General features: G+C 42.0%; 1 protein-coding gene across 1 annotated transcript in view; it reads right to left on the minus strand.

The window, feature by feature from the left end:
- Positions 1 to 3,502: 3,502 nt before the first annotated feature.
- The window catches only part of LOC124620067 (NF-kappa-B inhibitor-interacting Ras-like protein 2), a 68,957-nt gene continuing 55,933 nt past the window's right edge, over positions 3,503 to 16,526 (minus strand). The window contains exons 3-5 of the mRNA XM_047146734.1: positions 9,915 to 10,181; positions 4,448 to 4,632; positions 3,503 to 3,527 (exon numbers count right to left, since the gene is read on the minus strand). Of these exons, the coding sequence (XP_047002690.1) occupies positions 3,503 to 3,527; positions 4,448 to 4,632; positions 9,915 to 10,181 (477 nt within the window). The remainder of the gene's footprint in view (positions 3,528 to 4,447; positions 4,633 to 9,914; positions 10,182 to 16,526) is intronic.

A 16,526-nucleotide genomic window follows, 5' to 3' on the forward strand; every position in this document is an offset into this window, starting at 1 on the left:
CTGGAACACTGGGGTTAGATTGTACAGTTGACTTGTACACAATACTGCAAATTCTGGCTGTCAAGATAGTGGCCAATAGTTTTTAAATGTTTTTCTAAAACTAAGACGCTGAGTTTAACTCAAGAAGTCTTCACAATTTATCATTTTTTAAATGTGTTGACAAAAATACATTAATATTACACTTAACACAAATAAATAATTTTTTCTGCAAAAAAAATGTAATATTCTCTAGCACAATATTTTAGACATTTCACTAGCACAATATTTTACACACTAGAAACTTCAGACAAAAACAGAAATAGTTGAACAGAACATATTATTTTTGTACAGAAATGGTATTACATTCAATTTCCAACAAAAATGAGAAGGCAAGAACAAATACAGTCTCCTTGTGATAAAGAGTCACAAGTAATGAACACATCAGGGTGTGTATGGGCTAACTTAGGAGGGGAGATTATACAATTCAAACCAAAACACTCATTGCTTACATTTTAGAAAGAAATAATAATTTGAAAAAGGAAAGGATGAAAATATTAATTGCAACATATAAGTTACCTCAAATTAATTATCTCAAACAAGAAACAAAACACATTGCCTTTAATTTTTAAGCTGAGTATCTACAGGTTGAATCTTGTCAGTCTTATCACTATGCAACTTCTCTGCTCAGATCAAACCATCTCTAGCAAGTCACATGTTTTCACAAACACGTAAATGCCTAATGTTCTTATTCCTGATGTTCTGTCCTGTCCTGTAACACCCCATATCAATACTCCTTTGTTAACAACATTTGCTGAGTTTTTGGAAAACTTCAAGAGCCATGAGTTAACCATCACTTCTGTAAAGTTCAATAGGATCCAACATCAACTCTTTTTACTTCAACATCTGATATTCACATTTTTTGGAGATTTAGTGTTGTTTTATGAAGGGTTTCATCTCGTATAATAATGCAAGTAATGTCAACCGTATAAAGAAGAAAAATCAGTCCAGAAACATGAGAGAAAAAACATGGATACAGTTGTGTGTGGGTGTAGATTAATCAAAAGATAAGCCGAGCTAGAGTGAAGCTGGAGGATGGAAAGCACGTAGACAGGGGTGGAGGTAGATGTGCAAGTGGAGGTGCATGAAGACGGGTTAGCCAAGTTGATGTCAGGGTGCTAGCACAATCAAAGGATGTGTTACAAGGACACATCTCATCTATAGAATACAAAGAAGTTGGTGTTGATGGGAATCCAAATGCCACAGGTCATTAGAAAACAACTATAGTCACACACTTTGTGCTCTGCCACTAGTTGGTCAACTTTGGTCTTTGTGGTTGTCATTCATTTGTGTGGGCACTTAATGCCAAGATGCACTTAATGCCAAGACAACAGACTGTGTTGACATTACAGCAGAGTTGATATATGACATGACTGCTTTCACAAGTGGCCCTGCACTTGATGGGACAGGGACTGGAATATACTGAGCTAAGCTATATCAGGGACATAGAACAGGTTTTGGATTTGGGTCTTTTATCAGGGTACAACCCATGTGACAAGGGGTTGGTGCAGTTGTAGCCTACAGATGGATCAGAATGTTTCACAGACTGGGAGAGTGGCAAAGTTGTTCCACTCTGGAATGATATGGGTAACAATGAGGCTGATCCTTAGTAGATCATTTGTGGAGGTGGTAAAAGAATTAGGACCAGGTGTGTATATATAGCATGGGAAATGTTTTGTGAACTACGTTTGGAGGGTAGCACCTATCTGTAAATATTGTCAGCACACTGGAAAATGGATTTACTGTAACTGCACATGCACAATCTACAGGTGGCTTGACTGTAAGGTGGGTGATTCTTCTCCTCAAAGGAGGAGGAGTTATGGAATTATGTGTAAGGACATAGTTTGACATATTAATGAGAAATGAAATGGCCATTTGGGGTTGGCAAAATGTTGGGCAATGTAATGTTCGATAGGGGCAAGGTTGTGGAATTGGAGTACGTTACCATATTGAGGTTGTGTCTACAGTGACACGCAAGGATGCATTTGGTAATGAGGTAGGACAGCGGACAGGAAATGAAGGAAGTGGTTTCTATCCTCAATTCAGGAAGAAGTTAAGTAGCAGGCAATAAGTTGGAGATGTTGGTCAACTTGGGCAGAGATTCTTTCCATGGGAGTACAGGAGTAAGTTACAATGGGAGTCCAAGAGAGCCAGGATTTAGGATAGGGAAGGAAATGGATTCAAGGAATGACTATAGTTCCTAATTGATAATTTAACAACAGAGTTGTGGGTTTTTGGGTTCTGAGCTTTGTGGGTTGATGCGAGAGAGTTTCAGGGAATGTGACAAATGGAAGAGGTGAGCAAGGGTCTGGGCACCAGGGGGGTTATTGTGGAGGGGAGGGGACTTGGTCCCCAGGGGTTGGATAGGTTGTCTTGAGCAGTGGTATTCTGTGGCAAGTGTAGGAACACAATAAATTGGATAACTACTTTGAGATGATATTTGCAATGTTGTTCTAATTATTGGAAAGCAAAAAACTAACTAATTGGAATATGGGATGTAGGAAATTGGGTTGCAAAATACGAGAATCTTAAAGGGACGCCTGTGCCATGGAAATTTGATTCTGTAGTACTGCATTTCTAAGGAGTACAGAATGGCAGAGTCTGAAGATTTAGAGGGTGGGATCCAGAAAATGGAATTTTTATAGTTTGTCATTAAGGAATTCCACAGCTGGGGCAGCATTAAAGAAAAATGATGTGGAAATAGGTCTTTGCTAGCTAGGGATAGAAAGGCTTTTCTGAAATGATACAAGTAGAAGGAGCAGGAATCCATTATGAATGAGTAGCAAATATAAGGAGAGATAAGGAATGTAAGTTATGTTGGAGTATGATCCTTGCGAGTAAATACTGAAAGGAATTACTGGTAATACACTAATAGTAGAGTCATAGGAAGAAGGTGCCTGGCAGCTGATGGAGCTGTTGCCAGCTTTCAACTGTGAAGTGCAAATGGCTGTTGGCAAAACACTAAAATCTTCAACACAATAATGACAACACTGAGGCACTGCCAAACAAAATCACATTGCATGACTGTTTGAGGCTGAAATGCCAAGCAGCCACAGGAGTCCCACCACAACTATCAGATATCTTCTTTCACCAACTCCAAAGAGGTACACACTAAAAGGAAAAACATGAAATAAACATGGGAAATAGGTGACCCAAACAGTGAGATCACAATAAAAACGTCTGTTGGAAAACATTTGGTGACTTTCCAGTATCATGTAAGTACTTGTGCCTGCAAATGAAAAACGAATTGACAGAGACAGGTTTTTTTTTTTTTTCCAACATCTTGTTGTTTCTGATTATTATATTTGTGTCTTGCAGACTACAGTAGATCCTAGTTGGTATTCACATAAACTGACAGAAATTAGTGGATTCTCAGTGGAACTAGTGAAATTATTCACAAAGAAACACATTGCACCAAAAACACATCTTCCAAGTTTGGAAAAATCAATTAGGACTATCAAGAACATCAAGACAATCCTGTTGCATGAAAACTGCAACACACATAACTGTAAAGCTCATAATACTTGCTTGTGTAGAATATTTAAGTGATATTTTGCTGCAAAATTTTGTCATAGACAGCAGAAAACTCACTTAAGCAAACTATAAAATTATGAGACAGGATTCCTGGTCAGTACTTACCTTCAGAAGGCAAAATTTTCAGTACTGCCAATAGACACACAATAAAGTACAAGAAACTATTTTCGATTTCAAAACTATTCCTTCCTTTCTCAGTGAGACAAGTTTGGTGTAGGTTGAAAAGAAAGGGTAGGTCACTCAGACACAGGGATGAGAGTCAGAGCATATTGTTCTGAATAGATTTTATGTAAAGTAAATTGGAACAGAACAGCAGGATTATTGTTCATTACAAAATAACAGCCTCAATACTCACTATTTATAATAACTATTAACAATCATATAGTGAATATGGAATGAAGACCCAACCAATAACAAGAAGCACAAAAGCAGAACAGATGAATGTTTTAGTTTTATTACACAATTTTTTTCACAAGATAAAAAAAACAAAACAATAACACCCAGTTACACTCTTTGCCAATACTGTAAATCTCATGCTTATCCCTACGTCCTTTGTCAGGACTTTGATTACTGACCATCATGCCCTGAAATTAGGAGCATTCTACCCAAGATCCATCGCACCCCTCCTAAAGTGATATTCCCTTGCCCCCCCCCCCCCCCCATCTTCCAGAACATCCTATTCCATCCCTGAGCCACTCCCAATCTCAACTCCTTGCTACAGGGATCATATCCCATTGCCAACTGTGAAAGCAACCTTGTCATATATCAGCAATGCTGTGAACACTGCACAGTTTTTATATTGGTGTGACTACCAACAAGCTATCCATCAGCATGAAAGACCACCACCAAATTGAGGCCAAGTGGCAAAATTGACCACCCTGTGACACAAAGTCTTGATGTAAGGTACACGAAAGGTTCAAACAGAGTGCTCCTATCCATGGCATTCACTTCAAAATGCTTTATTTTCTCCCTTGCAGCCCAGTGAGCTGCCTTACTGGCAGTATTCTCTAGATTGCCAACTTCTGACTGTTTAATTCTATTTCCAATAACTACTAGCACCATCTGAAAGAAAAGAGAAGCACATTAACTGCAATGTGCAAACTTCATAGAAGCATGTGTATACATATTTGACAACAAACTAGTATTAACTGAGAAGGGAGGGGGGAGGTGGGGGGAATGAGGGTTTGGAGATTGATGAGTAGGCAATAAGATGCTTAAAATTGACATGTATATTCACTCCCATCAAGAATACTCCTCCCAGGCTATATGGATTGCCTAAAATTCATAAGCATAACACGTCACTTCCCTCAGTTGTGAGCAACACTGTGGTGTCAACATACAACTTGGTAAATCATCTGGCAGTGCAAATGAGACCTTTAGTAGGAAAATGTGGGCACCACTTAGGTAATTCAGAAGACATTCTTCACAGGTTCTAGTACCTCTAAGAGGCTCCCTAAGCCTCATCGGAGAAAAATTCAGACCAAAAGTAACCAAAGTTTTTGGATTAGTACTTACGTCAACATACTTTCTGTTCAAAGGGAACTACTACGAAAAACAGATGGAGTAGTGATGGGCTGTCCGCTTTCACCAGTAGCTCTCTTGCTTTTTTTGATATGTAGATAATACATTCATAATCTGGCCGCACGGACGACAACACCTCCAAGACTTTCTGCAGCATCTGAACTCACTGCACCAGAAAATCAAGTTCACGATGGAGGTATAACAAAACAACCAGATTCCATTTCTAGATGTGCTCATCAAGCAAAGACCAGATGGCACACAAGGACAAAGCATCTGCCGTCAGTCGACACATTCAGATTTGTACCTGCATGCCCCCAGCTGTCACGCTTCTTCACAGCGTGTGTGTGTTCTGAGCACACTGATGCATGTAGCAAGCGAAACCTCGAACTGTGACAGCCTAGCAGCTGAATTGCAGCACTTGCAGGCCATGTTCTGCACAAACGGTTACAACAACTGGCTGATAAAACGCACCTTAAGACCAAAGAAGCCGAAACCGCAGCCTTCTGAGGACGAAGGCAAACCAGTTGAGACAGCGATCATACCATATGTCGGGAACACATTGGCAAAGATCGGCAGAATACTCAGAAAATATAAATGTCAAGTGCATGTTTCGCCCTCCATCCAAAACAAAAACATTATTACGATCAGTCAAGGACGACTTAGGACTCTGGAAACCGAGAGTTTACAGCATCCCTTGCCAGTGCGGGGAAATGTAAATAGGCCAGACCATCCGGATGGTACAGGAGAGATCTAGTGAACATAAAACGCCACACAGGCAATGCACAGCCGACCAAGTCTGCCGTGGCAGAGCACTGCATCTCACATGGACATGACATGCTACGATGGCACAAAGGTGTTATAGCAATTGAACACCTTCTGGGACTGTATCCTCAAAGAGGCAGTGGAGATCTGGCTGCATGACGAACTAATAAATAAAGACAGTGGTTTACAGTTAAACAAAGCCTGGGATCCAGCTTTGAGTATGATTAAAACACAACGACAGTCTACACATAAATCCGCTCCTGTCAGGACACCTGAAGAAGAAGAAGAAGAAGAAGAAGAAGAAGAAGCATTGTCACCACGATGGCAGAGTTCCACATGCGGTCGTAGCCGCGGAAGGACTGCGGCCTATGATCTGTTGCGGGGTGCCGTGCTTCCCCCACCACCCAGCGCCGCCCTTCCCCCACCACCAGCCGCAGACCCCTCGGAAGTGGGCTGCGGGGAGGGGTGGAGATTATATAAAGTCGGCATCCATCAGAGATCAATTAAACACCAAGAACGCCTGAAGATGGAAAGAAATTGGCTTGCCAAAATATCGCGCCTTTTGGACAATGCTACCCGGCTGAATACCTGAGAAATTTTGAAGATTTCTGTATGCTGGGAAAACCTAAGATCAAACAACTGCCACATTCTTTTTCTGTAGACATGTATAAAACAGGAGACGGGTTTAGGTGTATAATGATTGTCTCTAAGCTCTGTCAGCCATTTGCTGCAAACCTTTTCCATAAATTTAAAGGAACAACAGTGAAATAATGTAAAATTACCATCAACATTAACTTCACCAAATTCACATTATGTAACATTTTACCTATCAAACATATCATACAAACCAACACACCATCTGGAGCAAATGCACTAAACATCATTAACAAAAGGCATTCAAGTCACAGATGACATGCTGTATGAGGAACACATTGTCGGTTATCAGACTAGAGACATGTAAGAAATACATAAAGGAAGAGGTACTGAAATGAACATAAAGCAAAAACAGTTTAAAATTAACATATCTCTCAATATCTAGCAATCTACACTTTGTGTGTTTTAAAATAAAATATGAAATAAATAAAATTCTGAAAACTGTGTCATTGTTTAAGCTATCTTGAGGAGAATGAAGTATCTGCACCACAGTTAACCCACAAATCCTATATTGTCTTACTGCAGGCACAGATCACTCACTTATCTAGCAGTCTCAGGCTACAGTGTGAACTCTGCAGAGCAGATTTTAGTGTTTTTTTATTCTCCTCTAGTTTTGCTTATATTACAACCTAATTAGCACCACAGCTAGGCAGCTATTGAGTGAACCAGGTGCAACGGGTAGCAAATAGTAGCACATGTCGACACGAATGACGCCTGCCACTTGGTTTCTAAGGCGTTCCTCAGCTCCTTTCAGTGGGCAAAAGATATGGTGAAGGCAAGTAGCATCACATTCAGGGTGCAGACTAAGCTGACTATCTGTAGAATTGTACCCATGATCGATCGTGGTCCTCTTGTTTGGAGAACCTCTCCCCCACTTGGGATCAGAGATGAATTGTCTGCCAAAATCGAAGTTACAACGGCCACAATGTTCTCAGAGAAACATCATTCTCATAGATCAGATAGAAAAGGTTAATATGATATTAGTAAACTGCAGGAGCATCCAAGGTCCAAGAATTAGTATCACCGAAGGTTATAATGCCCGGATTGCATTAGGAACAGCAATGAAATCATAAGTTCAGATTGGAATATTTATCATGAGGGTAAAACTAAAAGTAAACTCCGCCCGAACAGGCCATGAAGGCCCAACGGTACCAACCAACCATCATGTCATCCTCACTCCACAAATATCACAGGATGCGGATACAGAGGGGCATGTGGTCAGCACACCGCTCTCCTGGCCGTATGTCAATTTTCGAGACTGGAGCCGCTACTTCTCAATCAAGTAGCTCCTCAGTTTGCCTCACATGGGCTGAGTGCACCCTGCTTACCAACAACACTTGGCAGACTGGATGGTCACCCATCTAAGTGCTAGCCCAGCCCAACAGTGCTTAACTTCCTGAGGCAAGGTCGTTGGCATCATAAGGGTAGGTTAGCAAAAATATTAAAGAACTCAAAAATATGTAGCGAGGTTATCATGGATTCCAAATGTGAATTAATATAGGCGAAGTTAAGCATCAAAGGTCAGTCAAAAATCGTAACTGGATGCTTTTATGGACCACATGGGTCAAAGGCTATAGTGGTAGAGTGCCTCAGAGAGAACTTTCAGAATATTGTGAATAATTTTCCTGATCATACTGTTGTAATGGCAGGGGAGGGTGTAGGGGTTACTTCAACTTGTCACAAATAGACTGGGAGAGTCATGCTATCAAAACTGGTGCCAGTGAAAGGGATACGTTTGACAGTACTCTAAATGTCTTGTTCAAAAATTACTCCAAACAGATAGTCAGAGAACCAATCATGAAGGTAACGTCTTGGACCTCCCAGCAAAAAACAGAGCAGATCTTGTCAAATCAGTTACCACAGAGGAAGATATTGGTGGTGATAAGGCTGTGAAAGCAACTATGACTACAGGTTTTGCAAGGAATGTTAAGAAAGGTACGAAGTTGTTTTTGCTTAGAAAGAGTGACAGGATCAAATTGCTGAGTATCTGAGTAGGCAGCATCAAATGGTCAGTGATGAGGATGAAGATGTGGAGCATGAATGAAAAACCTTCAAATGCATCATTCAACATGCCTTAGACAAGTATGTTCTGAACAAGGTTGTACAAGATGAGAAAGACCCACCATGGTTTAACATCCATGTTGGAACACTGCTATGTAAACAAAGAGAGATTCATCACAGCTTCAAGAGAAGTCAAAATCTAGCTGACAAACAAAAGCTGAACAAAGTTAGAATTAGTGTAAGAACAATGGTCAGATAGGCTTATGGTCAACTTTGGTTTATTGGGAGAATTTTAGGAAAGAGTGGTTCACCTGTAAAGGAGACTGCACACAGGATGGTGGTGCCACCTGTTCTTGAGTACTGCTCGAGTGTTTGGGATCCATACCAGGTCAGACTGAAGAAAGACATCGAAGCAATTCAGAGAGGAGCTGCTATGTTTGTTACCGGTTGAAGATGCATCTTATTCAGGCCATTCACAACTTGTTGCAATGTCAGACAATATCAACTCATTAGGTGAAAAGTTGTAAGAACAACCAATACAATTTTACAGGTATTAAGGACTGTCAACATAGGAGCAACAGCAATGAGGACTCACATGCAGCAATCTTGTCTTGCCTGAAACTGTGTTTTTGTGTGTCCCTCATTTATTCACTGGACTGGAAAAGAGAGGCAAAATCAAGATATGTCATTCCTACTACAAGAACTAAACAACACGATGTAACATTGCGATCATCATCACATATTAACCAAACTTGGATCTCCTATTATACTCAGGAAGTCTCAAGTGATAGTTCAAAAATGAAGTGAAGAAAATGTGTAGGAAAGGAAGATAGTTGTGCCTTTATACTACAAGTAGTACAAGTTGGAAGAATTCCATTTGACAACCAGGCAGTCAGTAAATGCCAAACAGTGCATTCTCATCTGTGATACATGTTGCATAAAAGACAGCTGACTACAAATGATGCAATACTGATCTTTTACAGATGTACAGTCACAGTGGTGTGTGTGTGTGTGTGTGTGTGTGTGTGTGTGTGTGTTTTCTATTTCTGAAGGACAACTTCTTTGTCAGAATGCTTAAATGTTAAGCAGTCTTTTCATTGTGCTTGCCAATAACTTAGCACATCCTCTATGAGAAGAGTAGCAATCTATCTTTTTCATAATATTATTATAATTCCATCCTGAATTTTCCATTCTTTTATTCAGCTAAATATAGTAACAGATCAAGACATTTCTTTTATTTTTCACAGATAATCATTCTTCTGGATGAGGCAGCAAATTCAGTGAATATGTCTCTTCCTTTGCAGTGCCAAAATGTCACAACTGCTCATTATAGGTGGGTTACTAACTCCAGTTTTAAAATCACTGGATGTGCACACTAATAAAATAAGAACATAACTCAGTATTACCTCTTTCTTTTCTCTGTTCCTGTCTATATCCTTTTTTAATGCAATCAGGGCATCAAGAGACTCTGGTCTGTCAGTATCATAGACTAAAACATAGCCATCTGCAAGTCCAAAATACTGTCGTGGCAACTGCGGTTGATCTCGTGATGCTGGACTGTTTGGAAGTGGTTGATCTAAGCCACATATATCATAGAACCGGACCTTTTCTCTTGTACCACGATCTGTTTCAATATTGGCTACATATATGTCTTCTATTGTTGAATGCAACTCCTGAAAAAAATTACAGTTTTCTGAAATAAAAGTGTATTCAATTGGAGGAGCATAGATCGTGCAGTGTAGAATATAATAAAATTCATTCCCATGTTTCACTTTAATCATTCTTCTGTACTGTAATCTTCTTCTCTCTCTTCTCCAACTTCACACTCTTTATTACTCTGTAGGTAAAGGTGACCAGGCATCTAACTAAATGAGCACTGTGTAATAAGAGGTTCTTCACCATAAGACACACAAGTGCAACCACAATGTGTCAACATTGTATGCATGTTTTATAGCACAATGAGTCAAAGGCAGAGAGATGGGCACATTCAAGCTGAACATGACTGTAAGATCCACAAGTTCCACAAGACAGACTGCACAAGAGTTGAAGGGTACTGCAAGTGACATTTTGCAATTGATGTACTTATGCCAATGATTGAACTTAAATTTATTTTGTTTGGAGTTGTTGGAGCAACGAACTGAATTACATTCTCCCCCAGGGTTTCAACTACCTCTCGTCGTGCCCTGAAATGAGAAATGTTCTTCCCACAATCCTTCCCGCCCCTCCCACAGTGGTATTCCGCCGTCCATCAAACCTACACAGTATATTCATCCATCCCTACACAACACCTGCTCCCAACCCCTTACCTCATGTTTCAAAGCCCTGTAATAGACCTAGATGCAAGACCTGTCCCATGCATCCTCCCACCCCCCACCTACTCTGGTCACAAACATCACCTACCCCATCAAAGGCACGGTTACCTCTGAAACCAGTCATGTGATCTACAAGCTGAGTTGCAACCACTGTGCTGGATTCTATATGGGCATGACAACCAACAAGGTGTCTGTCCATGTGAATGGCCACTGACAAACTGTGGCCAAGAAACAAGTGGACCACCCTGTTGCTGAATGCACCGCCAAATATGACATCCTTCATTTCAATGACTGCTTCGCAGCCTGTGCCATATGGATCCTTCCCACCACCAACACCAGCTTTTCTGAACTGCACAAGTGGGAACTTTCCCTGCAATACACCCTCCTTGTCTCAACCTTTGTTAGTCACTGTCCTCACCCATCTAGCCCATTCCCTGTTCCCATTCCAGCACTACACAGCCGTCATTCCACTATCACACCCAGTCTTTTTACTTCTCTTTTCCGCTATCCCCCCCCACCTCTCTCCCGCCCTCTTTCTAACCGGCACCACTTCACTGTCCGCCACCCCCACCATACTATCCCTCCCCCAATGTTGACGTAGCCCTTAATGGCTGAAAGCTTTATTTGTGACAGTCTTTTAGTTATGCCTATCTGCGACTCAGTGACTCTGCTATATGCCGAGTAGCAACTTTCCTCTTCATAATATTGTTACACTCCAATCCGGATTTTCCATCGTTTGATTGCTGTGTTTTGCTTCGTAACTACTGTTAATCAGTGATAATCATCTTCAGATCAGTCCCGAAGACACAAAAAGAAAAAGCATATAGTTACAAGTGAGAAAAATTACATAATGATTAGAAAACATCTGGGTAACTTTATCTTCATTGTGAAGATATTACACTTCTTCATATTACTGTGACATGGAAAAGTCAAGAAGCAAAGATACAACCTACGATATAGACAAACTATACAAACCAGTTAGATATTGTTGTGACATACTGGAGAGGATTTCATTAAATGTCCGATATGGAGGAAATCAATGAAACAGCATACTGAGAAACAAGATGACATATAATAAATATCCCACCCAAATTCTGCAGTAATAGTTTCAACACTTTAATGCAAACACCTTTCATTTAACACTCTAAGGAAGTCACAAAGCTCATATGCAGAACTGGTGGTAAACATTGTACAATCACCAAACCAAACTATTGCTGCCCCCCTTTAAAAGAAGGAATGATAAATTGCAATATCCATTATGTAATTTGCTCTGCAGTCTACTCATTAACCTTACTTCATGTTTGAACCGTGTAATTATCTTGCAATATGGGCTACGGTGAGATGTTTTACACAGTACTTTTTTGGTTCTACTATGCAGTGAATTTGACATTACAAGCGTGTTACTGAATTTCATCATTCAGGAAATGCTACACTTATCTGTTATGGTGTATTTTACACAACGTAGTTACGCAGTCCCCATGACGTAGTTATCCACTCATCTGTGAATGCCATCTCATATCTTTAGAACAATTCCTAGTGGAAGATTGTTCTAATAAATATGCCTTGTTAAAGTGTCTCACATTTGGTGTACCATGTTAGCATCCCACCTACTACACTTTCTCCGTTCTATCCCTGTTCGCACCCACTAAATCCACCTCATCCAGTCACATCTGCCGCCCCTCTTTCTATGCTTATCCATCCTCAAACCTGCTACCCACAGTAATATACATACATTTATTAATGATTAGTTACTCTCTACTTTGACTTTCGTGACTTCTCGCCAATTTTAGTGAGTTTTCACCTTCCAATATCGTTGTCTTCCTCAGATTTCATCTCTTTTTTCCCACCCTGTGCATCCATTTCATACTTTTCACACATATTTGGGTGTATTTCTGCATAATTTTTCGGACGTAATTGTACTTTCTTACGTGTTTTTTTGCATTTTTGCACCACCATGGATCCTTGCTCCTTCAATCTGGGTCAATACAGAAAAGTTTCCTTTTACCTAGCCAGATCCCAGACCCACGTACTGTCCCTGCGTTGCTACTTGGCTCATGAAATCCCCCCTAATGGCCTTACCATCAAATTACCCATCTCTAGTTGCCACCCCTCCTTCCACAATGACCTCCACCTGTTCAGTGGCCCTCACCAACATAGTCCTGCAAAACCATATCAACCAAGCCCAATCCTCCTTGCAGTACCTTCTCTCCATCCGCAAAATTCTCCTGTTATGTAATCCCAAATTCCTGGAACCCATAACACACATTGAAACTCTCGCCCTGCAGGAACTTGAGCAATATGCACAACACCACCTCTAAAAGCTCCTCCCCCACACCCCCTCATAACTGACAAACCCTGTTTCGCAGACCTACTACACTTATCCCACCCTCCAGAACTCCCTCCCACCACCACACAGAACTCAAAACCTAAACAGACCCGCAACACAGTCGTGAACCTTTCTTCCAGAAGCCTTAGTCCCACAGAAATATCAGTCCTTTCCAAAGGCCTCACCTTTTGTCCCACTCCCAAATTCAACCATGCAGGACTAGTTAAAGACCTTCTCTCCTTCTCCCGGTCCCTACAGTGGAAACACTTTTTCGCCACCAACCCGACCAATCAGACTCAACCAAAGACCAATATTGAACCTTGCCTAACTCGGTTCACTCCTCCATCCAACCGTGATCCACCCCCATGGCCTCCAAACCACCCCCTGTTAACTTTCCAGAATTTCTGATCTTTGAACCTTGCCTCACAATCATTCCCCAAATCCCTCAACATGCATACTAACCTGACTTCTGCAGAAAGAACCACAGTCCACCATCTAAAAACTGATCCTGATCTTATAATCCTACCTTCAGACAAAAGCTCCACCACCATAGTTTTGAACCGCAAGGATTACGTGGCAGAAGGACTCTGTCAGCTGTCAGATAGTTCCACCTACAAACCAAGCCACAGTGATCCCATTCCAGCAATCCAACAGGATCTCCAGTCACTACTCAAATCATTAGGCCCATCCCAGAACCTCTCCCCAGAGTCCATCTCTCTACTTACCCGTACCACTCCCCGCACTCCCACCTTCTACATGCTTCCTAAAGTCCATCAACCCAACCACCCAGGATGCCCCATTGTAGCCGGTTACTGTGCCCCCACTGAGAGAACCTCTGCTCTCGTAGACCAACACCTTCAACCTATTACCCAGAACCTATCCTCCTATATAAAAGATACCAACCATTTCCTCGACCGACTCTCCACAGTTCCTTTTCCTTTACCACACGGTGCCCTGCTCATCATTATTGATGCCACCTCCCTGTACACTAACATTCCTAATGCCCATGGCCTTACTGCTAACCAACACTACCTTTCCAAATGCCCTATGGATTCCAAACCAACAACCTCCTTCCTAGTCTCCATGACCATCCCCGCCCAAAATTACTTCTCCTTTGAAGGCATTACCTACAAACAAATCCGCGGTACGGCTATGGGAACCGCATGGCACCAGCCTATGCTAACCTATTCATGGGCCATCTAGAGGAATCCTTCCTAAAAACTCAGAATCCTAAGCCCCTCACCTGGTTCAGATTCAATGATGACATCTTTGCTATCTCAATTGAAGATGAGGACACCTTATCCACATTCCTCCAGAACCTCAACATCATCTCCCCCATTTGCTTCACCTGGTCCTACTCAACCCAACAAGCCACCTTCCTAGATGTTGACCTCCACCTCAGAGATGGCTACATCAGTACCTCCATCCATATCAAACCTAATAACCACCAGCAATACCTCCACTTCGTCAGCTGCCACCCGTTTCATACCAAGAAGTCCCTTCCGTACAGCCTAGCCACCCATGATCGTTGCATCTGCAGTACTAAGCAGTTCCTCTCTAAATATACTGAGGGTCTCACTGAAGCCTTCACTGACTGTAATTATCCTCCCATCCTTGTATAAAAACAAATTTCCCATGCCTTATCTTTCCAGTCTCCTACCACCTCCCAAAGTCCCACAGTCCAGCCACAGAGGAGCATTCCCCTCGTAACTCAGTACCATCCGGGACTGAAGCAACTGAATTACATTCTCCGCCATGGTTTCGATTACCTCTCGTCGTGCCCTGAAATGAGAAATGTCGTACCCACTATTCTTCCCACTCCTCCTACCATGGTATTCCGCCGTCCACCGAACCTACACAATATACTCGTCCGTCCTTACACAACCCCTGCTCCCAATCCCTTACCTCATGGCTCATACCCCTGTAATAAACCTAGATGCAAGACCTGTCCCATACATCCTCCTACCACCACCTACTCCAGTCCGGTCACTAACATCACCCATCCCATCAAAGGCAGGGCCACCTGTGAAACCAGTCATGTGATTTAAAGTTCAGCTGCAACCACTGTGCTGCATTCTATGTAGGCATGACAACCAACAAGCTGTCTGTCTGCATGAATGGTTACCGACAAACTGTAGCCAAAAAACAAGTTGACCACCCTGTAGCTGAACACGATGACAAACATGATAAGCCTCATCTCAATGACTGCTTCACAGCCTGTGCCATATGGATCCTTCCCACCAACACCAGCTTTTTTGAACTGCGCAGGTGGGAACTTTCCCTGCAATACATCATATGTTCCCATAACACTCCTGGCCTCAACCTTCGTTAGTCACTGTCCTCACCCATCCAGCCCCCTCCCTGTTCCAATTCCAGCACTGCACAGCTGTCATTTCACCACCACACTCAGTCTTAATTTATTTTTATTTCTCTCCTTTCCACTAATTACCCCCTCCCCCCTCCGCACCTTCTCTCCTGCCCTCCGTCTAAACTGTAACACTTCACTGTCCGCCACTCCCACCATACTATCCCTCCCCCTCCCCGCCCCAGCCTCCTCCTTACCGTCATCCACTCGCCACTCCCATCATGCACTGGTGCTGCCGCTCGCAATGTATTTTCTGCTCTCTGAGACTGTAGATGTGTGTGCAAGTTGTGCTTGCGTGAGAGAGAGAGAGAGAGAGAGAGAGAGAGAGAGAGAGAGAGAGAGAGAGAGAGTGTGTGTGTGTGTGTGTGTGTGTGTGTGTGTGTGTGTGTGTGTGGGTGGGTGGGTGCGCGCGCGTTTGTGTATGTGTGTCTACTGCTGACAAAGGCCTTAATAGCTGAAAGCTATGATTGTGTGAATCTTATCATTGTGCCTACGCGACTCAGCACCTCCGCTGTATGGTGAGTAGCAACTTTCCTTCTCTTGTATTGTTACATTCCATCCTGGATTTTCCATTGTTTGATGTTATTATCCAAGGAATTTAACTGATGGCCTCTTGCTCAATGGCAGTGGTCGCTGCACCTGTGAAATGCAGTCATGTAAAGTAGAAACTCAATATAATGCTGGTGTCAGGAGACATGCTTTAGTCTTGCATTATAGCATAAATATGGTATATCAAGTGAGCTGTGTAATGACAACACAGAAAGCTTGGAATGCATCTAATACAAGGGCATGGTGAAGCATGATGTCTCCAAGCTCTTTATGTGAAAATTCTTAAAGATTTTTAAAGAAAACAAACGTTATTCAAATGCTACATCTTCATTCTTCATCTACATATTTGCAGCTGCAGGCCCACATCGCTAGAGGTCTCCAAATTGTAGTATTTAACACGGCAGTATGTAATGTAACTACTTCGGTCATGGTTTCCAAAACTTAAAGAATGCCTACATGGACTTCA

Source organism: Schistocerca americana, chromosome 6 (genome assembly GCF_021461395.2).
Source record: "Schistocerca americana isolate TAMUIC-IGC-003095 chromosome 6, iqSchAmer2.1, whole genome shotgun sequence".
Lineage (NCBI taxonomy): Eukaryota > Metazoa > Arthropoda > Insecta > Orthoptera > Acrididae > Schistocerca > Schistocerca americana.